The sequence below is a fragment of the Terrapene carolina genome, unplaced genomic scaffold, assembly GCF_002925995.2.
Source record: "Terrapene carolina triunguis isolate 2854851 unplaced genomic scaffold, T_m_triunguis-2.0 Scaffold111, whole genome shotgun sequence".
In the NCBI taxonomy this organism is placed as follows: Eukaryota; Metazoa; Chordata; order Testudines; family Emydidae; genus Terrapene; species Terrapene triunguis.
The window spans coordinates 11,099,497-11,124,936 of record NW_020664462.1 but is presented as its reverse complement, the minus strand read 5'-3'; the positions used below and the strand labels follow the sequence as shown (position 1 = coordinate 11,124,936).

Below are 25,440 nucleotides of genomic sequence, written 5' to 3'. Positions count from 1 at the left end.
CTGGAATAAGATAGGATGTGAGGCTACGTCTTCACTACGGGGGGGGGGTCGATTTAAGATACGCAAATTCAGCTACGCAAATAGCGTAGCTGAATTCGACGTATCGCAGCCGACTTACCCCGCTGTAGGGACGGCGGCAAAATCGACCTCTGCGGCTTCCCATCGACGGCGCTTACTCCCACCTTCGCTGGTGGAGTAAGAGCGTCGATTTGGGGATCGATTGTCGCGTCCCAACGGGACGTGATAAATCGATCCCCGAGAGGTCGATTTCCTGAGTTAGCTGGCTATCCCCAGCTAAAATCTCTCCAACGCATCATCAGTGATCTACAACCCATCCTGGACAACGATCCCTCACTTTCACAGGCCTTGGGTGGCAGGCCAGTCCTCGCCCACAGACAAACCGCCAACCTGAAGCATATTCTCACCAGTAACTACACACCGCACCATAGTAACTCTAACTCAGGAACCAATCCATGCAACAAACCTCGATGCCAACTCTGCCCACATATCTACACCAGCGACACCATCACAGGACCTAACCAGATCAGCCACACCATCACCGGTTCATTCACCTGCACGTCCACCAATGTAATATACGCCATCATATGCCAACAATGCCCCTCTGCTATGTACATCGGCCAAACTGGACAGTCCCTACGTAAAAGGATAAATGGACACAAATCAGATATTAGGAATGGCAATATACAAAAACCTGTAGGAGGACACTTCAATCTCCCTGGACACACAATAGCAGATTTAAAGGTAGCCATCCTGCAGCAAAAAAACTTCAGGACCAGACTTCAAAGAGAAACTGCTGAGCTTCAGTTCATCTGCAAATTTGACACCATCAGCTCAGGATTAAACAAAGACTGTGAATGGCTAGCCAACTACAAAAGCAGTTTCTCCTCCCTTGGTGTTCACACCTCAACTGCTAGAAGAGGGCCTCATCCCCCCTGATTGAACTAACCTCGTTATTTCTAGCCTGACTCACTCTTGCTTGCATACTTATACCTGCCTCTGGAAATTTCCACTACATGCATCCGACGAAGTGGGTATTCACCCACGAAAGCTCATGCTCCAATATGTCTGTTAGTCTATAAGGTGCCACAGGACTCTTTGCTGCTCATACTTAAGGGTGTGATTTTCAATAGCACTAAGCATTAAACTAATTGCTCCCACTAAAGTCAATAGTAAAACTGTCATTGTTTCAGTAAAGCCAATGTTAAGCTAATGTTGAGTGTTTCTGAAAATCAGCCCCTGAGCACTTTGCTGGGTAGAAGCCTTACATCAGCTCAGGATCTGGTCCATTATTTCAGGAAAGCGATTTCCCCAAGCTCACAAATTTCAGGTATTTCCATAAATAAATAACCAGATGATGCAAAAGTGTGATTGGAAATCACCTCGGGTCTTTGCAAAAGAGAGTGAATTCCAGCAATCACCCTCCTTATCTGAGAAATAACAAAGGCATCAAAAATACAATGCAGCCCAAGAATGGCATTTAAGATATTACTGTTCATCATTTTTCATTTTAAAATCAACGGTGTGGTAATATTTCATCTTGGCAAAATCCTATATTATTATTAAAGACCCAAACTGAGCTCCAAAATAGACTTCTAAGAATACCCAAATATTTCTTTAAAAAGAAGGACAACTCACCTGAAATTATCTACTAGCACGAGAGCTCTCATGCATCTCTGTTTTACTAGCAATTAAATAGATGCCCAATCATTCATATCTATCCATTTGTGTAAATTTACATGCTCAAAACACAGGTAATCTTGATGGTAAAATCCAAGGGCCAAATTCCCTGCTGGAAAGACTCCATGGAGTTATGTCAGCAAAGTATTCGGCCCCTAGTATCATGATATTAAAATAGTTATAAGAAAGTTAGCTGAGTCTACATCCAGAGGATGAAAAGAGAGAACATGTGTTACTGCGTATTGCACTAATAAATTATATTTGATATCTTCTTTCACCAACAAATGGCTCAATCAGGTATTTAATAATACAAAAAGGTTTGGGTGTATTTTAAATAATATCTTGTACTCTCCCTCTTCTCATTACAAAATAGCTTCTATTTATTGTCTGAAGTCTAAACAAGCTTCAGCTCACTTTCTGATTTCTTAAAACATCACAGAATTACCACACATAACTCAGCAAAATTGGTAGGCTCTGCTTTGAAGAGGTTCAGGATTGAAGACAAGATGGAAACTGAAAGGCATCCTGTGGAGATGACTGTCCCTCCAGGTTAGTCTTCAAATTACTGGCAAAAGAGAGAGAGCTCTTTTGTGGTTAGTTTTTTTTTTTTTTTTTGCTTAGCTATCACTGCCTTATGTGATCTGTAAATCATGGAGCTCAGCTTGCAGTTAAACCACGGCTTTCCCCAGCAGAAACATTTTCACAGAGAACACCCTAATTGTAAAAGATCTTAACAGAACTTTTCTGCTTGTTTGGGTTTACCCTTCCAGGATGACAAATAAAATACAAAACAGAAATGCTACAGGTTTTCAGAAGCCTCAGACCTCTTAAACTACTCAATAAAGGCCAGATGTTACCATCTTTCCTCACACTAAGTATTATCTTACTTTGCAAGTAGCTCCACTGATTTTAATGACACTAAGACTGGAATTAGGCACTACTCAGCATGAGTAAGATTTGCAGAATCTGGCTCTAATTGTACAAGGTGTGTTCTTAAAATGTGTGCAGCCTAACCACAGTATTATGCCTAACTTTTAAGCTCTATGTGGCTGTTGGTTATCATAGCTGATAACATGCATGACCATACATACTTAAGCTAGGTCATTTATTTTGATTTTAGTGTCATGGTGCAAGTGTTTACAATCTACTGGGTTGAAAAATTTCACTACACTTAAATGACTATGCTTGATTTTTAGCAGTCTTCTTAATTTTTCAAATATATTTAACATGTAATTGCCAACATCTGTTCAGGATAATCATCAACAGGATCTACCATGCACGGTTTTTGCGATCTTCTCTACCTTGCCATGCAGGTTGTATATTTTAAACACTGAGGCTGAATGAGACCTGTCCATAGATAACACTTGGCAAGAATGTATTTTCATGGAGCTAGCTCTGAAATGGGCTCATCTCTGAATAAATCACTAATTTGAAACTATTATTAATCACAGTAAGTAATAACAGCTAAAAATGGGATCAAATAGTTTGATTAAAACAACGCTATGGAAAAGGGGTTAATTCACTAATGGAACTGTGTCAAAACACTGACTCTCTTTGGGATTGTTTCATTGAAAATGTGAAATATCAATTGGGAGAGATCCTGTCTCTACTGAAGTAAATGCCAAAATTCCCACTGACTTCATCAGGGCCAGAATTTCAGCCAGGGTTGCTATTCAATATAAACAAGACAGCACCAGAAGAATTAAGGCACCTATGTTTCCAGCCATAAAACGAGTTCAATTTTTAGCACAAACTTTGACTTGTCTGCAGAGGCTCTTGGAAGTTCTAATAAATATTTTTGAGGTCATCATTTATTCTTTCATTTTTAATATAAAAATCTGAAGATGTTAATTGAACTTCATTGCCATTTTCATATGGTTCATGAATGAGTACTTTATGGATATGATTAATGATACACTGTATACAAAAGCTTATTATACAGTAGTACTCGTTTTAGTGAGCTTTGTCATTTTGGAAACAATTGTGATTCATTTTGCCCACAATGCAGTATTGAAAAACATATGAAAAACGTCTTCTATTGACAGGTCACATTCCCTACATTCATCCATTCCCAATCAGTATCTATTATATTAAGTCATTTGTATTTGCTACTGGAAATGGCATGTAGGCTTTAACTGCAGCCTGAGTGTTTAACCTGATTTTCACCTGAAATGACTGAGATTGTTTTCAGCGCCCGAAGAACTCTGAACGTTCGTAAGGCTGAGACATTGCCCAGGTCCACAAATTCAGTTATGTATCTGTAACAAGGGAAAGTCACACACAGACAATGACAAAACGCCAGCAAAAAACAACAGTCAAGGGGACAAGGAGAGACAGAGAGAGAATCACTTGTAGCTGAGCACCAATATGCAAGGATCAGGGCTTCTTACCTGGGATTACTGTAATAGTTTTAAAAGCTTTCAATACCCTGAAAATCCGAAGAGGTGCAACACTGACTAGTTTCACAAATTCTCCTACATACCTGTAGAATTAAATCACAGTTATTTGGAATTATACAGTAGAGCATGCTATTGGATTGAATGAACAGTGCATTCACTTGTAAGAATGAATGCATCTGAATGAACAGTTCACCCACTTTATAAGGCTGTTCTTATTTGCCATTCTTCCTGAGTATATCATATCGTACAGGATGCTAAATGTTCCCTACATCATAAATCTTACGAATCAGGCATAGCTTTCTTTAAAACTATACGTAGGAGTTGGTTATAACAGTGCTCAGCAGTGCATATTATATACATTATACCATCTTGTTTCCGTTTTAATCCCCCCAGGAATTATTGAAAACTTTTTAAAAAAAAAACAGGAAAATAAATTTCCTATCATAGTTTTAAAAATTAAGTCTACAATATTCCCTGTAATACTGACATAACAGATTAAATCAATCACATATAATACAAGAGAAAATATCAACGTAAATAATTCCAGGGGATTATTTCTCATATATTGCTTTGGTACATTGCACAACTGATGTGAGCTCCGAGAGACGATGATAAAAGTATTTATTTATTGCCTGAAACTGCAGAAGACAGATTTTAAGTGAGGACTATACTTTCAATCCTGTGGTAATGCACTTGTCATAAAAAATACTGGTCCTGACACTCTACAGCCTTGCACATCATGTTGTCACTGATACTCATGCAAAGTGAGGTAAAATGTGAGTGTAAATGCTACTGCTAGGGTAACTAATTGGAGAACTCTGATTTGGGGTTGTTTCACAAGCTATTTCCTCCAACCTAGCGTAGTGGATGCAGCCTGTCCACCATCTCACCTTCTAACCTCTTGGGTTCGAGCATGATTATGGGAAATTATATTTGCATATTTTAGTTCCCGCAGATCCTCTATCCAATGGAATTTGTGTTTCAAGGATGAAGCTGACTGGGTTTTGTGCAGATACCTCTGGAGGGGTTACAGAGCAGTCTCTCCACACCTGCTAATCCAGATTATGACCTGCAATAGTAACATTGGTTCTCTTCTCCGGAGTCTCATGGGAGAGATTGAGCAAACAGATTTGCCTAATCAGTAGCTCCTCCCTTAGCCCACCCTCAATAGTGCTCTATCCCAGCCGAATGAGGGCTAACACCAAAACCCCCTTTTGCAGCAGGAGGGGGTGTGAAAACTTCCTTCTGCAGCTGCTATTCCATCCCCAGTGGTAGAGCCTCCACGTTGGTTTGAATTTCTTTCTAGCTGTATGTAATTCAGCTCCCCAAATGTCCAGAAATTATAAGTGATCAATGGCATGTGGATGTGGTTTTGATCACCGCAGATTTGTAAGAGCATATTAATAATCTGTAGATGGGTATATAACCAAATGATACAAGTGATATTGCATTTTGTTCACAGTACGGCATTTAAAAACTGAAGAGCAAGCCCAGTGAGTGCACAGGACTACACTGTAGTACTGTATATTGTATGCTCCCGTGCGATGTGGAAAACAGACCCTGTGTACATTCTGTAATGCTTACTGTTCTATTGCACTAATAGATGCTGTCTGTATCTATGACCTATACAACTAGTTCCATTATATGCTCAGGAGGGGAGATACTGTAATTTCACAGTAATGACCTATTAACTCTAAAAGAAACTATGGGACTTGTACAATAACATCTGCTAACAAAACAATTTTATCTCCTGATAGCTGTTCAGTTAACTCAGGCCAACGTTATATATATTGGCTGGGCACATCAAAGCTTTACACCCATGAATTTGTCTGGGATGAAAACCTCGCATATTTCAGCACTCTCCATCCCATTACAAATCCTCACACACTATTCACTGCTCATGCTTCCAGGTGCATAGGCAGAACTACCAATAGTATCACACCAACTGTAAGCAAACAAGACTGTAGAGCTACCTGAGATTCAATACAATTCTGGTTTCAATGATTTGTAAATTGCGTTTATGTAAGGTACAAATCATGTCAGAATGGAACCCAATATCCAATGCCTCTCACTGTGTGCTGTTAAATATACCTGGAAAACAAGATTCATAACATTCAGATTATCTTGCAATCAATTTTAACTGTCTCACTGCTACTTGAGTGCCTGAAGAACTGTTTCCTACTGGAGGAGAATACGATTGTTTCTATTTCATTCCAGCCCTACCCAATAACTGAACCCCTCAATTCTGTCAAAAACACATTTGATTAAAATATGCTAATACAGAATGGCTTAGAATAGGCACCAACAGGAGTATAAGCTGATTCTGAAGCATCTGGTTATTGAAATAATTTTGTTTCATCTGTGTTTGTTTTTCACTGCAGACCCTCTATTTTAGGGGGCCTTAAGTGATTAAAAAAATCATTTGGGCAGTAATTTGGCATGCCGCCTAGGAGCAAAATATTATTCTCTTGCCAAAGGCTGTAGTATCTTACTTACAAGCAGACCGGTTTCAAGATAACTCTTTATTATGAGCAGGCACTATATACAGATATGAGGTAATGAAACTTTCTACTACTCTGTGTAGCTGCAGCCAGCATCTTCCCTGTCTTGGGCTTTGTTTCTGCCACAGAAAGAAGTGTCCCAGGAAACCCAAGGACTGCATTTACAGTGCACAGGAAGTATGGCATCTCTACACTTGCTGGAGAACATACTCTGTAGAACAATGGGGTCTTCTGTGCAGGTGCTACGAAGCCACTGGCAGGAGAATTCATACCAGTGCAAGAACTAAAACACACGCACAATATCACAAAGAGGGAAAGTCCTGTAGGCTCTATGGGCTAAATCCTAGTTTCTTTACAAGTGGGTGAAATTCATCCTAGCGCCACCAAAGTGCCAGAGCCACCAAAGGCCTGTGATCTGCGTAAGTCCCAGGTAAACTAAGTGGGGCACAAGTTTTGTGCTGGCCCTCTCTGCACAGGAGTGAATTTCACCCTGTTCGAGTAGTCCTGTGATGCAGCGTGAGAAGAGGATATCACCCCCCGCCCGCTCAGCTGAGACGCGGCCGTGCAGCAGATGCATAGCCACTTTGCAGCCTCAAGGCTAGGTAGCCTCTGCATCATGGCAGGCCCACCGTTCTTACCGTTCTTCTCTCCTGGTCCACTCTTACCCATCCTCAAAGTCCTTTGTCTGCTAGGGTAGAGGGAACTGCTGAATAACACAGCTCCATGATATACCAGAGTTGGAGACTCCCGCATGAGCTCCTGGCCCCACCCACCACCTCCCGGACAATGGAACTACACCACCTTGCTTCTGCTACTTGCTGACATTCCATGCCTGTGAAGGGGATGGCAGAACTGTACCACTCCTCCCGTGCATTGTTCCACTCTACTTTTAAATGCAATAAAGAAGGTTCACACACAGCACCACAGGGGGAACATATTTAACACTAACTGATGCAAAAAGACAACTAACATGGGGTTGCCCCCCAAAAGGGCCTCTTCTTCAGTGCACCATTTTTAAATGCTTATCATAGGCATGCCCAGATGCTGATTTCAGAGTAACTCAGGATTACAGAGTCAGAATCTGGCCGTCTTAATACTAGGTCTGAGCCAAAGACCACTGAAGTCAATGGGAGTATTTTTATAGAAAATAATGGTAATTATTTTACACCTCTAAATATCATTCTTTTGAGCAATATTAATAGAAACTTATGTCCCAAACCTGCCCCCATAAGACTCCTGCAACTAACTTCAATGCCCCATAGCTGTGCCTGGACCAGGGATGGATGGACACATTTTACCAAATTTTGGATCCACTCAAATATGATGATTCAGGAGTTCAGCTCAAATATCAACGTTTGCATTCTGCTGGAAGGAGACTTTAAACAAAGGAGGAGAAAGGAGGCAGAGAGAACAAAAATTCAATGGGGAAAAAAACAGCAGAAAAATGTAGCAGAAAACAGGTTGGGGTGTGGGGAGAGAAAACAAAATACAGAGATACCAAGAGCGGAGAGAGGATGGGGAAGGAGAGAGGAAGAGAGAAAATAATATATTGACAAAATAAACACAGTGTATTCGATATTGCAAAATACAGTTTGGGGCTGATTCCCCAGGGCATCACTCCAGGTTTATGCTGGTATAATTCCACTGAAATCAATGGCTCAGATTCTCCTGTGCACTGAGATCTGCTTGGAGCAGGATGGGGGAGGGTATCAAGGAGCTGATTGGTGGGTTCTGACTTTCTGAGATGATCTGCACGGGCCCCAGTCTCAAGGGTCCACGTTCCAGCAGGGGATCGGTGGAATTCACCGCATTCTGACCACACACACTGCCTACACTCAATCAGGATGGCGAGGTGGGCACAGAGTCAGACATGAGTAACTCTGTGTCAGCTGAGAGCTCCCCCAGACCAGAGATATTCTTGGCTGGACAGATCCATCTGCTCACCAGCTCCTTTGCATTGCCAGAACCCAAAGTAGACTGACTTACAACGTAAAGGGCACTCAAGCATGGAGTGGGAGACAGTGAGAGAACCTTGTTCCCAGTATATGCAACAAGCTTCTGTTTAGCTTCAAAAAAATACAGGGGGGGGTTACCTAAATCCCCATAGGAAAAGTATTGGTTAAGTTACAGGGGGGAAAAGGAGTTTGTCAGCTCAGTCTAGCTTGGTGACCAAAAGGATTGCCTGAGAGTGTTGCAAATCCCAAAGCTTTGCTATGTTCTAACCTCCTCTCAATACCACGTCCATTGTGGGCCAGAGATTCCTGAGCACTTCCCCACTCTACATATGCCAGAGCAGTGCAGGGGCATCTTTCAGGGAAAAACTCATAACTTCTTATTTCCTTTTTAATTGTGTTATTAACTTGCTGGCTTCTGGTGTGTTATTGGGGGTCGGGTGAGATTTCTACAGGATTTTTATTTTATTTTAGGTAACTACTAATTAAAATGTGTTATTTATTGTTAACAATCCCTATTATGCATACTAGTTACTATTTTCTGTGTACAAGAGGGAGACAGTCATAACAAACATCAGAGCTACCTCTGTGGCCTGTGTCAGGGATGGAAGTATTACAAAGCAGAAGGCATTTCAATTTTTATTGCAATGCAGTTATCACTAAACAGATATATTTATGTATTTCATCACTTGCATTCTCATAACACTTTCCATCCAAGAATCTTACAGCACCCTACAAACATGAATTAATTAAGTCTCATAAAACCAGGTATTATTATAACCAATTTACAGATAGATGAACTGAGGCACAGAGAGGTTAAACAACTTGCTCAAGATCACCCAGCAAGTTGCCAAAATCTGTACTGGAACCTAGGAAAAAGTTCCCTTCTCTAGAACCTCTCAGGAACAATTCCATAGAGATTTGTTGTAGCTGAAGTATTGTGCTAGTACACTGGTGAACAACAGTTACTAAAAAGAACAGGTGAAAAGTAGTTACACTGCATGTCACACTCTTGAAAAAGAACAATGGAATGCTACTTACGCCATAACAATGACACTGAAATCCAGCCAATTCCATGGATCTCGAAGGAAGGTGAATTCTGTCATACAAAATCCTCTTGCCAGTATTTTTATCAATGATTCAAAAGTGTAAATGCCAGTGAAAGTGTACCTGGGGAGTAAAGTGTCCAAGAAAATCAAGAGCATTAGCAGTTAATGGAGAAGAAGTTGAGGCACACTCAGCTTATTCACTCTGGGCCCAATCCTACTCAGATGAGAAATTCCTACTCATTACAATAGGATTACTCATATGAGTAATGGCTGTGGCATCAGGCCCTTCGTGAGCTGCTTCATGTGTGGACCCGGTGAACATATGAGAAATGGGGAAGCACATTGACAGCCTTAAAATGAATGCAGGCTTCATTGCAGCGTATCTTGATGAATTTGCAGTCACTGAGTGAGGCATGAAAACTATCTAGAAACATTACTTTACTGGACTCTGAAGCACGCCAGCAATAGTCAATGGAAAAGGAATGGATTATGTAGCATTCCTTGTTATAGCTCATATTTAAGTGAAAGATTCTGTTCATACCTCTCATCTCTTTCTATCCAGATCATATCAGTGTTCAATAGATGAAATAATGGTTAAGCTTCACCTAATGCAGGGATCGGCAACCTTTCAGAAGTGGAGTGCCGAGTCTTCATTTATTCACTCTAATTTAAAGTTTTGCGTGCCAGTAATACATTTTAACATTTTTAGAAAGTCTCTTTTTGTAAGTCTATAATATATAACTAAACTACTGTTGTATGTAAAGTAAATAATGTTTTTAAAATGTTTAAGAAGCTTCATTTAAAATTAAATTAAAATGCAGAGCCCCCTGGACCAGTGAACAGGACCCGGGCAGTGTGAGTGCCGCTGAAAATCAGCTCGCATGCCGCCTTTGGCACGCGTGCCGTAGGTTGCCTACCCCTGACCTAATGCATTACAAAGACACATTCCCAACTGCAAAGTTCCTGATGTTTCACTGTCTGGTAAATAACACCAGTCACGAGCATTAAATAGCAGTATAATGCCCTAACTGAAAATATGCATTATATGTAATGATTTGGACCTGCTGGAATTTAAAAAGGGGGCAGAAGTGTGTTTTTATTTAATACAGTAAGTTGTGTACTACCAACAGCTTCTTCACTGTGAATGACAAAATGGATAGACGTATTCCATGAGTTTTCCTTTGCAATAAATATAGTTGGACCAAAACTGAGCACATTCTGCATGGACAGTAGCCAGGGACCGGAGCTACAGGATTCAGAGCTGGATCCTATTTCACCCAGTAGAGTTCCTGGGTGAAATCCTGGCCTCATAGGCTTCAATGGAGCCAGGGTTTCACCCTATGATTAGTCAGGTCTGGGGATTTCCCCTCAGGACGATTTCTAATAAAGGACTGAAATTATATAGCTCTAGTACTTCAGAAAGAAATGGATTTTTAATAACATCAGTAGAAAAACTTAGATTGTAAGCTCTTTAGGGCAGAGGCCATCTCTTTGTTATGTGTTTATGCAGTGCCTCAACACAGTGGGATCCTGGCTTGCCTGTAGCTTTTCCCTTCCCTCTTGATCTGTTGGATTGTTTTGCCCACCTGGTTGTCAGGACTGTGCTTTACATGACCAAACCATCTCAGACTGGACTGCCTCATTTTTTCCACTGGTGAGTGTTAGAGAGATGCCCAAAGTTAACACACACACCCCTCAGATAATCATAAATAGTAATCTTTAAAAACACATCACCAACAACCCTCTCTACCACCTGCCCCCATTGGCCTCTTATTTTTATTTTTAACTCCTCTGATGAAGTGAAGATGCATTTGATAACCAGGCAGAATTCTCATTCTGATTTTTGTAGGTGTGCCCCCATTTAAAAAAAATGGGACACACACGAAAAAGCCTCACAACTTATATGCTACCACATGGGTCTCTTCACTGGAAATAGCAATTTGTGTATAATTTTCATTCCCCAGATTGCTGATTCTCTGTCTGGTCTAGTCTGTGTGTACTAAATACATGCATAGTCCATTAATGCCAGCTCACATGTGGGCACATAGCACCTGATCCACTGAAGTCAGGAGTCATGACTTGACTAATGGGTGTTAGCTCAGGCCCTCATGGTGAAATCCTGGTTCCATTAAAGTCAATGGGAGCTTTGCCAGTGACTTCAGTAGAGCCAAGATTTTACCCCGGTGCTCATAATCTAAAGAATGGAAACATCATCATATAAAATTGCATGAACACACAAATACCACAGTTTGGTTTGGTGTTTTGCAAGAATAGGTGGTGTAGCAAATAAGGGCCAGATTGTGCCCAGCTGTTTCATGAGTGCACTAAGAGGGAGGCAGGATGCAAAGTCTTCTTGTACTAGTGCCCTTAGTTCTACAGCTGGGCACAATTAAAGCCCCTCTCAGGGCCCCTGGAGGTGCTAGCCACTGAAGAGTCAATGGCCCTGTTCTCCCTCCACACCAGCCAGCAGAGCTCAGTTGGACATTACATGAGTGTTTGAGACACCCTATAACATACGTGCTGGAACTACAGGTGCTACCGCACCCCCGGGTTTGAAGTGGTTTCCATTTTGATTCAATGGCTCTCGGTCTATACAAATTGCTCCAGCACCTCTCCCCTCTAATGATGTGAGCTAGCAGGCCCACTGTTTCTGCGAGCCTCCCTGCAGTTTTGGGAAAGGAATTCTCTCAGAGCTCCAACTGGGGCAGTGTGTCTTTTACTGAGATCTTCATGGCTTCTAGCTTTGGTGCTGCTTCGGGTATCCAAAATACAGGCCAAGCAATTGACAGGGGCTCTTTAAGCATATGTTTTCATTAATAAATGTGAAAACATATACAAAGAATTAAAAAATAACTTCGCTGTGCATACACTCGTTAAAATGATAAAGACCTTTCCTTTGTTCAACATGTCAGCTGGTTTATTTGATTTCACAGTCATCGTCTAATTCTGAATGGACGTGGAGGAGGTCCTTCAGCAATGCAAGAGTTTCTATAACAACAGAAGCCACTCTGTTAACTGATCTTTTGGGGCCACGTTAAATCCATTTATTTTTTTCAAAATGTAAGTGTTTATTCCACTTATTTTTAAGTGGTGCTTTATAACATATGTACAGAGCACCACTCTCTTGGTAATTGGGGGTTCTGCATCCTCACTGAGGCAACAAGGCAAAACAGATTGATTTTAGCTTCTCAAAGTGTATTATTGGTCTAATTTTACAAATAATTCTTAAATTAAAGTTCATCAGGTCATTCTTGTCTTCAAAATTAGCTACCTTTGAGTTTGTGCTTTGAATTTGAGGAGGAAAGACTGAGAGGTATTTTTTTTATGAAAAGGAAAGAGAAGGATTCATTCCATGCTGCATAATCAATGAATGCTTCTGTTCTGGACTATGATTTGTTGCACAGCTTATTTGGTGCACTGAAGACATTATTTGCATTTTACTCACTGAAGGAAGTGTCTAGCACTCTATTTTTTCCCTCTAGAACATTCAAATTCCAAAGTACAGACCTGTAGACTGACTCATGCATCCACGTGATGTCAATATTTCAAATACATGATGGGTACTGTACTTTGTAACAATTTCCAATAGGAAAAAGACAACATTGTGGGAAGGGGTGTGGAAGAAAGCCACAGACATAGCTGTAAGGTAGTATACTCATACTGAAATACATGATGCATACTGATATTAGGATGTTATGATGATCAGATCAGCTGTTAGGTTCAGAGCTGGCTTAAAGTTAGTAATTTCGGGAAGCAATTCTTTTTCTAGAAGATGTGCCTTGCATGATCTTGGGAAGCCTAAAGAAGAGAAGGGCACTTTGCTGTGTCTCCCTAAGGCCCTGACTAGGCCAGCCACCAGGCTAGAGAACAGCAGATGGCTGTGTTTATCATATGTCAGACAAAAATAAAAAGTCTGTTCTGATTGGTTCAATGAGCCAAAGTAATTGTTTAATGTACTATATGTTGATTAGCTTGTGCATCTGGTATCTATTTCCATAAGGAACATTTTGAAACAACTTACGGAAATGCAAACTTACCAGACTTAACTTTAAAGCTAGCTTTTAAAAAAAAAAACAGAACAGGAAACTGTCAGTTAAAGCTCTGAGGGTTTTCTGAGAGCTCTGACCATCTGAGAAATTCAGACAACCCCACAGAGAATTCCAAAGGTTTGGTGGTTTCTCATAAAATATATCTAGAAATTATTTGTATGTACCATAACTCTTTTCATTATGGCCTTGGTCCAAAGCCCACTGACATTAGTAGAAGACTGCATAGATGTCAACGGGCTTTGGATTATGCCTTTAGGTTTGAACCAAGTATGTTCTGTAAGTATTTTCTGAAATCATTCAATTAGAAGTCCAGTAATATATTCTACTGTATCCAGCTTCTGAATCCCTTACATGGAAACTCAGGAAGGCAGGCCAATTTCAAATGGAGCTCGAATCATACCATGATTCCATTCAGATGTAGCATAGCAGGTGCATTTAGCAAAAAGTATGAGTTTGGTAGACTGAAAATTGTTAACTTACTTTCTAAGGGAGTTTTCAGAGGCGAGAAATACCTGGCAAAACATTTTGTCAGGACAAATATTGCACAGAAGTCAATATTAATGGAAAAAATTAGATAACAGCAAACAAAATGAGAAGACTACAATGAAAGAGTATAGAAGAGCTAAAGGTAAGGTATATACCGATCTGCAGAGATACTTACTCAACATATTTATTCCATGATTGAACCTCCGATTGTGCCATGAACACACAGTTGGTTAAAATAGTGCACATAATAAACATACTGAACAATGTAAATATATGAGTTAAGGAAAAACGTGACTGTGTAAAAAGACCTCAGAAAAGGTCCCTAATTTTTTCAAGCACTGCACATTTGATCTGATGACTCATTCATATTTTGTAGCATGCGTAAACATCAACACATAGAAGTTGTGTGCAATTATATATGAAGGAATACCTGGACACCTAATCAAAGTAAAATCTTTGGGCTCTATCCTGCTTTATTTCATTACCTACATCTTTTATGCATATTTTGTACAGTAAAATGGATGCAGCGATTGTGCAGCATTCAGTGAATACAACATCCAAAACATATAATCATGTGAAGGTTTGGAGTTTGTGACAGTGTGCTTAGGTGTGAACCTCAGTATGAGAGGAGCTTTTATGCATTTTAAACTATAAAAGGGAAACCACTCGTCTGCTAATTCTGCCTCAGTACTTTATGCTGTACCCTGAAACAAAGAAGAAACTATCAGTAGACAATAATATACAGGGAGAGATTGTGTAGGAAAACTGCCTGAAAATCATGTATTCATCTTCAGGCTCTTGATGCCCTCCCTCAAACCTGCCGCCTTCCCGCTGTATTAGTATTGAGTCATCTGAACATGCTTGGCAATGGGGCAAGCTCTAGATCACGTCTTTTCATTCACTCCAATGGGCTTTGAGTCATGCCCTGGGTGTGGAAGAGTACTAAAGGCTAGTAGCTGCATGGCAGTACTGTAATTTTGCACATGTACAGGCCCAATTTACAAACATTGTTGCCTCAGTTAGGGCACCAAATAGTCTATTAGGAAATGAAGAGCAACATTCAGCCTCAAATATGCATTCTACTCACCTAGATGCAGATTTGAGACCCCAAATATGGAACTAGACATCCTAAACTGAGTTCCCAAGTTTGAAAATTGTGTTTCCTAAATCACTTTCTTTAAAACAAAAGCTGCATGCTGTGAAAAGTACTAAGTGTAATGGGATTCTCATTTGTTCATAAAGGTTCACATTTTACTGATATTATCTATACGTGGGAAGCACAGAAGGCATAGGAAAATGATCTGGCATTTTGTTGATATCCTGGGATACACATAAGAGAAAAAAGAGAATCGGAATGAGATTTCCTTTGTTAATTGAGAAAAGACACACACATTTTCACCTCCCTCTTATCATAGTTCTGTGATCATTTTATGTTATAGAATAGCAATCTCACATGAGTTTTGAGGGTATGTCTGAAATGTTTGTATCTAAGCTACATGAAAATCAAGCTTTTGTGGAACTACAATCTCTGCTGAATACAGAATGGAATGTTTTCTGATCGACTGCATACGCAATAGCAAGATCAAATAGGTAGTAACCGCTCCATGTATTCCCATGTGCAAACTTAGAAACCAGTAATTGAACTCAAAGGGAATACTCATCCAAACACATTTTCCACTGCAGGGGCCTATGGCTCTTGATGAGCGACTGAAAGAGGGTATCTGGGAGCCAGCCTCATTTTCTTAATTCAGGCTTAGATTGGAGTGTAACGGTTGTGTCTATCTATCAAGTAACTTGATTAGGTTATTAAATATTTTCAGGTACAAAAAGACTGAGCTTCACCTAGAAAATTGTGGATTACTTTTCAACTATAGTGAAAATTCTATGGAAAAAAAATGGAGAGCAAGCGATTTTCAGGCTTTTTCAAACAAGCAAAATCTTCAGTTTAAGCCTAAACAAGGAAAGATTTGCAATCACTCTGTTTTGGCCCCAAAATATATCATATATCCCTGTAGCCTTATATAGCCATGTAGCCATATTGAGTAAGAAACTGAATCAAGCAACATTCCCGCGATGCCTTTATTAGAGGTAAGGGGCGCTAATCTTCTTGGTTTGAGACTAGCTGGAGCTGTCAAGAGGGCATTAAATTAACACCACAGGGGAAGGTGCTAAGGCGGCAGCTCTGGTACAAACTAAATCTCAGTATGTCGCAAACAAATTGAACCAATGTGATGATGAACGTGAAAAGACGACATTTTTCAGTTGTTTATGTACTACTACTAGGAGTGAGTAAAAAGCAAGAGGAGCTCTATAATTGGCATTATGGAAACCTGCTGAGATGATTGGCATGTTAAAATCACTGGTTATAAGCTGTTCAAGAAGGATACAATGGGTAAAAACTGAGGGTGAGGGGTTGCCACTATATATTAAAGCCACCATTCCCTGTTTTAGAGTTACAGATTGCTCATAAGAGTAGGGTCTTGAATGCATCTTCATCAATGTGCTTACTGAGAAAGCCCAGAAAGGATACTGGTGAAGGTCTGTTACAGAAACGGGCTCATTAAGGCATAACAAGAACCAACGCTTAAGCCAGACCAATTCAAAGTAGAAATTAGGCACATATTTTTAACAGTGAGGATGGTAAACCATTGGAACAAACTACCAAGAAATGTAATGGATTCTTCATCTCGTAATGTCTTCAAAATGAAGATTGGATGCTTTTCTAGAAAATATGCTTTAGTCAAACACAAGTTATCGGATTCAATACAGGGTAACTGGGGGAAATGTGATGGCCTGGGATATACAGGTCAGACTAGATGATTTAATGGTCTCTTCTGGCCTTAAACATTATGATGTATGAAAAGATGGGGCTGGTAGCATTGCCTCTTATTAAGGTTGCCATTGTAAAAGCCTGTTTGCAGTTGCTTACAACTGTGCCAAATTTTAACCATCTGAGCTGAAGTGTTTCATGGTATCTGCCTTTTTCCATCCCAGTGAAAATCTGCCCAAATTTGACCAAGTTATAAGCCTTTGGGAAAAAAAAATCACACTTCACACATGCTTAGTACAGACTTGGATATTAGCAGCTAAAATCTCCACGGATTCTGTCCCCAGTGAGCCTGCTCAGTCCTCTCATTAACCCATGTGCCAACCAGACAGTGCATTCAGAGTCCCCACAGAGTGACTTAGCATGCTCCATCCCCTCACAGCTCCTACATGTAACCAGACTGTACATGCACTACCCCCAAAGAATGATGGAACATATACCATCCCAGGGCCAGAGGGGCAAAACTGGACTTTCCCTGTAAGTGCTGCTTCTGGATGTTCCAGGCCAAGGTGGGGCTGGGCACCAGAATTTAGAGCAGGGAGACTCTTTCTCCTGTGCTGTTATTGATCACGTTACTGGCACCCCATCAGTGTGGAGCAGAAAGCCACCTGACTCAAATGCAGAAGGGAAAAGCCCCAAAAGCCCAAAATACCAAAACTAATACTGCTTCTGCCCCTCTCAGACTCTACTGAAGTCCTCTACTTCTTGGCCCCTTCTCCTGACCCCTGCAGAGTTTCTCTTATCTTGCTCCCCGCCCCCCCTTGATTCCCTCACTGCCTCCCTTTCCCAGGGACTCTGGCAACTTCTTGAAAATTGCTGAGGGTCTCAGTGGGCCACTTAATGATCTTTCCAAATATTGTTTGTACTGTTAGCTAACTATTGTAAAGCACTTTGGATAAAAGCGCTATATATAAAAAAAAACTTAACTCAATAATAATTTATCAGCGTGGCTCCAGTAATTAGGTGGGTGGCCCTTCATTCTCTTGTGCGCGGTCGCCCAGGTGTGCACCTTAGAGGGAACTATCCACAGACCACCTGAACAGACCACAGTTTGAGAACCTCTGCCTTAGGGATCTCCCTGCTGCTGGTAGACCCTATCCCACAGTTCCCCCATAGGAGCCTAAACTAATCTCTGTGGGTCTTTTTACAGACCCTTTCTCAGGGCCTTCCACCGCAGCTTGCCTGCTCTCTGCTCCCTCCCCCAGATGGTGTTCCCAGCTCTATTTAAGCAGTCCTTTCTGATTCTCCACTGCTGGGGTCAATTATTTAAATTAACTCACCCTACCACACTCAGGTGTGATTACTAATTATCTCTGAGTTGCTAGGTCATAGGCAAGGCTGAGCCCAGCTTGCATTTAGAGCCAGCCAGCCCGTGACATACATCCCCCACCCCCTTCTAAAACCTTGCTCTGTCCCGGAGACCACCCCATATTTTTTCCAGCTCTCCCTTCAGGTGGTCAATTTCCATGAGCAATTGCTCCTTTTCTTTCACAGCTTGCTGTCTGGCTTCTTCTGCAGCATCCAGGTCCCCTCAATGTGTCTCAGTCAGGAAAAGCAGGTTTCTAACATCCTCTCCATTCAGTGTTGCATTACAGCCCTTCTCACAGACCTTGTTTTTTTCCCCGTCTCTAGAAAAGCCTCCACCACTGACTTCTGGTCCCTTAGGGCTGCCTGTAGAGTTTGCCTCAGGTCACCAGGTTTCCCTTGCAGACTCACCACTTTCAACTCCTGGTCCCCATGGGTAGCCATAGTCACCAGCATATCCTCTGGTTGTCAAGGGGTAACTAGTCAGCTGTATCAGGCACTTCCTAATCATGGCATCCATCTTCACAGTAATCTCTGTGTTTATGCCCACCTCGATATGGCTTGTGTCAACCTCTGTAATTCTCCCACCCTAATCTCTCTTGCCTTTTCCGTGTGGCTCTCTTGAATAGCTGTACACTTCTTTGTCATCAGTGCCACCCCTGGTTCACTTGCCTCCTGGGTATTCAGGCCGTCATATGCATTCGTATCATTCTACACTCCTTTCTTCCATTGCTTACTCAGGTTCCTGCATCTCTTCCTGCAGTAAGCACATTTCCTCTGAGGACAATGCCTTTAGATATGGCCCACTTCTCTACAACCAAAACAGATAACACTTGTCCATGTCCTGGCCTGTGGCCTGAGTTTTTCTGGCTTTCCTCACAGTTCACCCTGGCAAATCATTGTTTTCCCCCAAACTTACACAGAAGTCTTTCTTAGATGGCCCATACAAAAACCACCATAACATCTCCTCAGACTTACTGGACACAGGGTATTGCAACATTAATTTTCGCCTTTAAAGTTACTTCTTTAATCTATGATAACTAAAGGTGATGTACATGAGAACATCCATTAAGAATTTCCTTTTTCCAATACCACACAAGGGAATGGAGCTACTATGGACATTATCAAAGACAAGATTGAAACAAACCTCTCACGGAATATTGGCGATATTTGTGCATATGTAGTTACACAAACAAACCTGTAATAATGGAATTGTGTAGGAGGAGAAGGGTTTGCAAGGAAAGGCAAAAACAGGGCTGTTCATAAGGGTCTTGGATTAGCTTCTGCTTTAAAATGTTGCATAGTGCAGTGCTCTTGGGACCAATGAAAATAATTTAACCACTTGGGGGGGGGGGTCACATTCAGGGCCTCACTTTGGCAGCACAAGGCAGCTTGAAGGACAGTTCATCCAACAAACTGAGGTTTCCACATGGACAAGGGAGGTGCTTAGGTGGCATTTCACTTTATTGACAATGAGATTTTTGTCCTAGTCATTAAAAAAATAAATATTCAAATATAAAATATTGTTAAAATATTTGATTTTATACCAGTTTTTATTTTAACTTGAAGATCAACCTATACGTGACCTAGGCACGGTCCATACATTCAAGAAATACTGATAGTGTGAGCTTTGGTTTGTTATAAGTAGACTAGTCTTTGTAGACAGCCCCTTAAACTAATCTGAATTTGATTTCATTCTAATTCATATGCTACATGACAATAAAGTGCAGTGATTTGCATGAAACTTCACCTGCATCAGCAAACCACCCACTTGGAAGCAAAAATCTGAAAGCCTTTGGACAGTTCTTTAAATGAACCTTAACCACAGAGGATGGTGAAGTTGAGACACAGAAGCACAGAGAGGTCAAGGAATGCCAATGCAATATTAAAATTGAGCAGAGACATAGCAGGAAAATATCAAAATGTAGAGATCAAAGAGAGAGACAGCCAGGAGACCATATACTTACGTTGTAAGGTCATCGGAGAATCTTTTTTTGTTCTGTTTGTAGAGTACCTACCACAACAGGGTCCTGATCCATGGCTTGGGCTCTTAAGTGCTACCATGATACAAATAATAAATAAATAATAAATAATAATAATAATAGGATGGCCTAAGGAGCAGAATAGGACACCAGCTTGGAGTGCTAGAGCCAGGACAGTCAAAAGAAAGTCAGAAGAGTCTGGGAGATTGTAGAAAAGGGAATGTGGAAACAGAAATAAGGATCTATGAACACTGCTGATAACTGAGAATGAGTAAGAGGAGCTGTGGACAAAATAGTATGTGATTTTGTAATTTAGACTATTTCATGATGCATATGAACAAGGGAGCTGAATTAAGGTTACAAGAAATCAAACTGTGGTTGGAACTCAGGATCTGGCCCATCAACCCCAATGCTGCCAGAAGTGGAGTAGCCAGAAAGTTGAGAAAACAAAGGGCAGAAGTCAAGGACAGAGAAGGTGTTTGTAGCTTGTCTTGTGCTTAGCTTGTAAGCTCCTTGGGGCAGGGATGTTTTTTTGTTTGGTGTTTGTACAGTGCCTAGCACAATGGGATCCTGCCATATGGTTGCGTCCCTAGGCATTATGATAATATAAATATAAAAAAGAGTAATACAGTAACTCCTCACTTAAAGTCGTCCCGGTTAATGTTGTTTCATTGTTACGTTGCTGATCAATTAGGGAACGTGCTCATTTAAAGTTGTGTAATGCTCCCTTCTAATGTCGTTTGGCAGCCGCCTGCTTTGTCTACTGCTTGCAGGAAGAGCAGCCCGTTGCAGCTAGTGGTGGGGGCTTGGAACCAGGGTGGACCGGCAGCTCCCCCCCCCAACAGCTCCCCACTCCCCTAATTTCCCTGTGCAGCAGCTGCCCAGCAGGCTAGCAATTGCAGCTGTCCCTCCCCCCACTGCCATGTGCTGCTCCTGCCCTCTGCCTTGGAGCTGCTCCCCGAGACTCCTGCTTACTGTGCGGGGGGGGGAGGGAAGGAAGAGGGGGGCTAATATCAGGGTGTCCCCCTCCCCCTGCTCCCCGCTTACCCCATCTCCATAGAGCAGGGGGGGACAGCAGGGCTCAGGACGGAGGGAGTTTGCAGCAGCTGCGGTCTCAGCAAGCTGATCTAATTAACAAGGCAGTGTACTTAAAGGGGAAATGCGCATATATCCCTCCATTCCTGCTGCTTTGTGTAGAGAGAGAGTTAACCCTTGAGGCCTCAGCCAATTGCTAGTTCATCATTTAGCAGTAAGGGAAATATCCCACCCTCTGACTCCTCCACCTCAACCAAGCTTCACAATCATCATCACTGTGTACCAGTATTAAATTGTTTGTTTAAAACTTACACTGTGTATGTGTATATATAATATATAGTCTTTTGTCTGGTGAAAAAAATTTCCCTGGAACCTAACCCCCTCATTTACATTAATTCTTATGGGGAAACTGGATTCGCTTAACATCGTTTCGCTTAAAGTCGCATTTTTCAGGAACATAACTACAATGTTAAGTGGGGAGTTACTGTAATAGTGTAGAGTCAAAGGGTATTCTTGCAACTTCACATAGAAAGAGGGGATGACTTTACTCCAGAGTCAGTGCTGACCTATGTTCCTGAAGCTTTGACTGGGCATTTGGCCCGAGACTTGAGATGCTGTCAGTAATCTTAGTGATGATTGCCTTGGCACATTAGAGGTCGATACCTGCTCCAAGTCCTTTGAGACAGTGCTTGACTTAGCAACCTGCACCTAATACATGCTGTTTCAGGGATACATGCTGACATTTCAAGCATTCTAAAGCTTCAACCTCCAACCTGGGTGGAGGAGCTGAGTGCTTCAAAGCCATCAGAACTCTGTTACAAGTCCAAACCGAAGAAACAAAAACTCTTGTCTTTGTTTCAGGATTTACTCACAGAGGCAGGTGGGAGAGATGAAAGGAAGAAAGTCTGATGAAATCTTAGCTTGGAAAAAAAAAAAAAAGCTTGAATCAACTGGGCCATGGACCCTACAGAAAGCTCTAAGACAACAAGCACATCTGTGTGTAATGACAAAAGGAAGCAGCAGTTTGAGATGCTTTCTATCAGCAGTGAGAAAGGAACTGAGTGTAGAGGTTTTAGGAGCTGCTACATCCACCTGAGCAGAGTTGGGTACGTACCACCTACTGCCAAGGTGGTTTAAGAGATTTACAATTGTAAAGCTTGGAGAATTCCACCAGTCAGGTCCTGGAAATGTGGACACTCAGAGAGATGGGACTCAGTTGCAATATTTAGCTTTGGAAGAATATTATGTGGTACCACTGTCTGGGCTGTTTGTACAGAAGAAAATGTATTTAACGAGAGTTTAAAAATATTAGCTGACAATTAAACAATTACTTCAGCTGGGACGGGAATATCTTGTAGTCGTGTGAAGAAAAGGTTGAGTATAGCATCCGATATCAGTAGGGTGTGTGAAATTAGTAGGGTAATGAAGGCCAGAGTTTCAAGTGTGTTCAGCCCTCACAACTGAGGTCAGGTTTTCAAAAGAGCTCTACTCCCTTCAGCCCCAGACTGAAGGGGCAAGAATTTCAAAAGTGCTCGAGCTGCGTGCTGAGCACATCTGAAAATCTGGCCACTCCATTCAGGTGCCCAAATGGGAGCTGTTGGGTGCTGGACGCTTTTGAAAACCTGGCCTTAGGGGCTGATCCTGCTTCCACTGAATCAAAGGCGTATCACAGACAAACAGTCACTAAAACAGACAGTAGGATACAACTCTCTATATCAAAAGGCCAAATTCAACAAAAGTTTGCTGGCTTCCACTCAAGTCCCTTAAAATTAGCTTGTGTGAAGATACATAGACCAGAAGCCAAGTATATGTTCATGCGGAACCAACCCCTTAGACTTATTGTTGGCTGGTGCTTGAAGTAAAGATACAATTAATGTACAGTTAAGATGACCGTGTCTTCATAAATTATTCACAATATGAACACTGAAAATTTGCAGAGGACACCAACCTGGGAGGGGTTGCAAGCACTTTGGAGGACAGGATTAGAATTCAAAACAAACACGGACAAATTGGAGAATTGGTCTGAAATCAAAAGGAGGAAATTTAGTGAAGTTAAGTGTAGTGCTTTGCACTTAGGAAGGAAAAATCAAATGCACAACTGCAAAATTGGCTAGGACCGGTGGTAGCCCTGCTGAAAATGATTTGGGGTTTTAGTGGATCACAGATTGAATAAGAACCATCAATATGATGCTGTTGTGAAAAAGCTGCAAAACTGGGGTGTATTAACAGAATTATTTTGCGTAAGACATGCGAGTTAACTGTCCTGGTCTACTCGGTACTGATGAGGTCTCAGCTGGAGTACTGTGTCCATTTCTGGGTGTCACACTTTAGGAAAGATGTGGACAAATTGGAAGGAGTCCAGAGAAAAGCAACAAATATTATAAAAGGTTTAGCAAACCTGACCTATGAGGAAAGGTTAAAAATCTGAGCATATTTGGTCTTGAGAAAAGACAACAAGGGGGAAACTGCTAGGTTTTCAGATATGTCAAGGGCTGTTATAAAGAGGACAGAGATCAATATTTCTCTATGTCCACTAAAGGTACAACAAGTAGTAATGGGCTCAATCTGCAGCAAGGGAGATTTAGGTTAGATATTAGGGAAAACTTTCCAACTATAATGGTAGTTAAACTCTGGAATATGTTTCCAAAGGAATCCCCGTCATTGGAGGTTTTTAAGAACAGGTTAGACAGACAGCTGTTAGGAATGATCTAGGTTTACTGGGTCTGCCTCAGTGTAGGGAGCTAGACTTGATGACCTCTCAAGGTTCCTTCCATTTCTATGATTTCAGTGTTAAATAGCCAAGAATTCTCAATTCACATTCCAGCTCTAAATATAGTTCTGCCCAATCTCCTCCATATCGTTTAATAAACAAAGAATGTTTAGAGAGAGACCTTGCTAATATAAAAAAGTAACAACCCTAGAACACAAGGTATCATCAAGCAGTTAACCATCAACTACTAACCAGGCCCAAACCTGCTTAGTTTTGAGAATTAGAAAAGATCAGGCCTATTCAGATCAGTGATACCATCTGTTGTTAAGTATCCATCTGCTAGCCCTACAATTGTTACTTACTCTGACTCCTATAATTTATTCATTCAAGAACATGTTTTTACACTTTCAGAATCACAAAAGGTGTTGAGCAGTGCTCGTCCCCAATGAAAGATCCCAGGGTGTGATACTCAGAAAGATCTCCAAGTCTGAAAAATTGTCTGGTTGACTCATGTTTCACCTGTCACTCCTGGTCTCTCCCAAGATATACCAATAGAAATAAGCAGAAAGAGACATGCACAATACAGGAGAGAGATCTGTTTAAAGTACTTGATAACTACTGGTCCACATCACAGGGATTAGAGACTCTGATGGAATGAGCTCAAACAGTTCACCACCTTATGGAATTTATGCCAACTTTTTAAAACTCGGATCCATAAAGTTAGGCATCTATATCCATATATTGGCTCCTTAAGGAAAGCAGCCTGATTTTCAAAAGCGCTGACCATGAGCAACTGGCACTGAAGTCAAGTGCTCAGCACCTTTGAAGACTAGGCTGTTTTTATTTAGGTGCCTTAAACATGGATGAAGAACAGGTACCTAGCTTTAGGCATCCAAATTTGAGAGTCTAAGAACTTTTTTTATTATTAATCCAAATTTTGTTGGACTGCCATTTTGCACTAGTCCCCTCTATTCTTTGGCAAGTTAGAACTACTGATTGTCCCAAACAAAAGTCCCAGGCCAATCTTCTCAGTCCTTGAGCTCTGGATCTGAACTCAAACTTCACTTCTCAGCTACCCACCCTTTTACTGTCACGGGCAGAACCCAAAAGGCAAACCAATCTCTCTCTCTGCATATATCGATTTGAAATCACCTGGAGAAAGTATCAAAGGTAGGCATCTGTCACCAAGAATGGGAGCCAAGGCCACTACAGCTGACTGCCGAAGTGGTGAGATTCCCTAGACCAAATGCCAGAACCATCAACACATATGCCAGGGCCAGGGCCTAACAATTCAAGCAACCCACTGAACTGAAGGGAAGGGGTAAGTATTGAAAAGGATACAGTAGATCTGAAAAGCTAGAGTTACCCAGAAGCTACAACAATCAGGAAGTTATCTGCAATACTGGAATTTATACCCACCGAGGGATGGCGCACAATGGACATTAGG

General features: G+C 41.3%; 1 protein-coding gene across 1 annotated transcript in view; it reads right to left on the bottom strand.

Annotated features, from left to right (window-relative positions):
- Positions 1-25,440, bottom strand: part of LOC112108022 (sodium channel protein type 5 subunit alpha) — a 263,352-nt gene that overhangs the window by 229,845 nt on the left and 8,067 nt on the right. The window contains exons 3-5 of the mRNA XM_026652176.2: positions 14,310-14,399; positions 9,592-9,720; positions 3,865-3,956 (exon numbers count right to left, since the gene is read on the bottom strand). Coding sequence (XP_026507961.1) covers positions 3,865-3,956; positions 9,592-9,720; positions 14,310-14,399 — 311 coding nt within the window. The remainder of the gene's footprint in view (positions 1-3,864; positions 3,957-9,591; positions 9,721-14,309; positions 14,400-25,440) is intronic.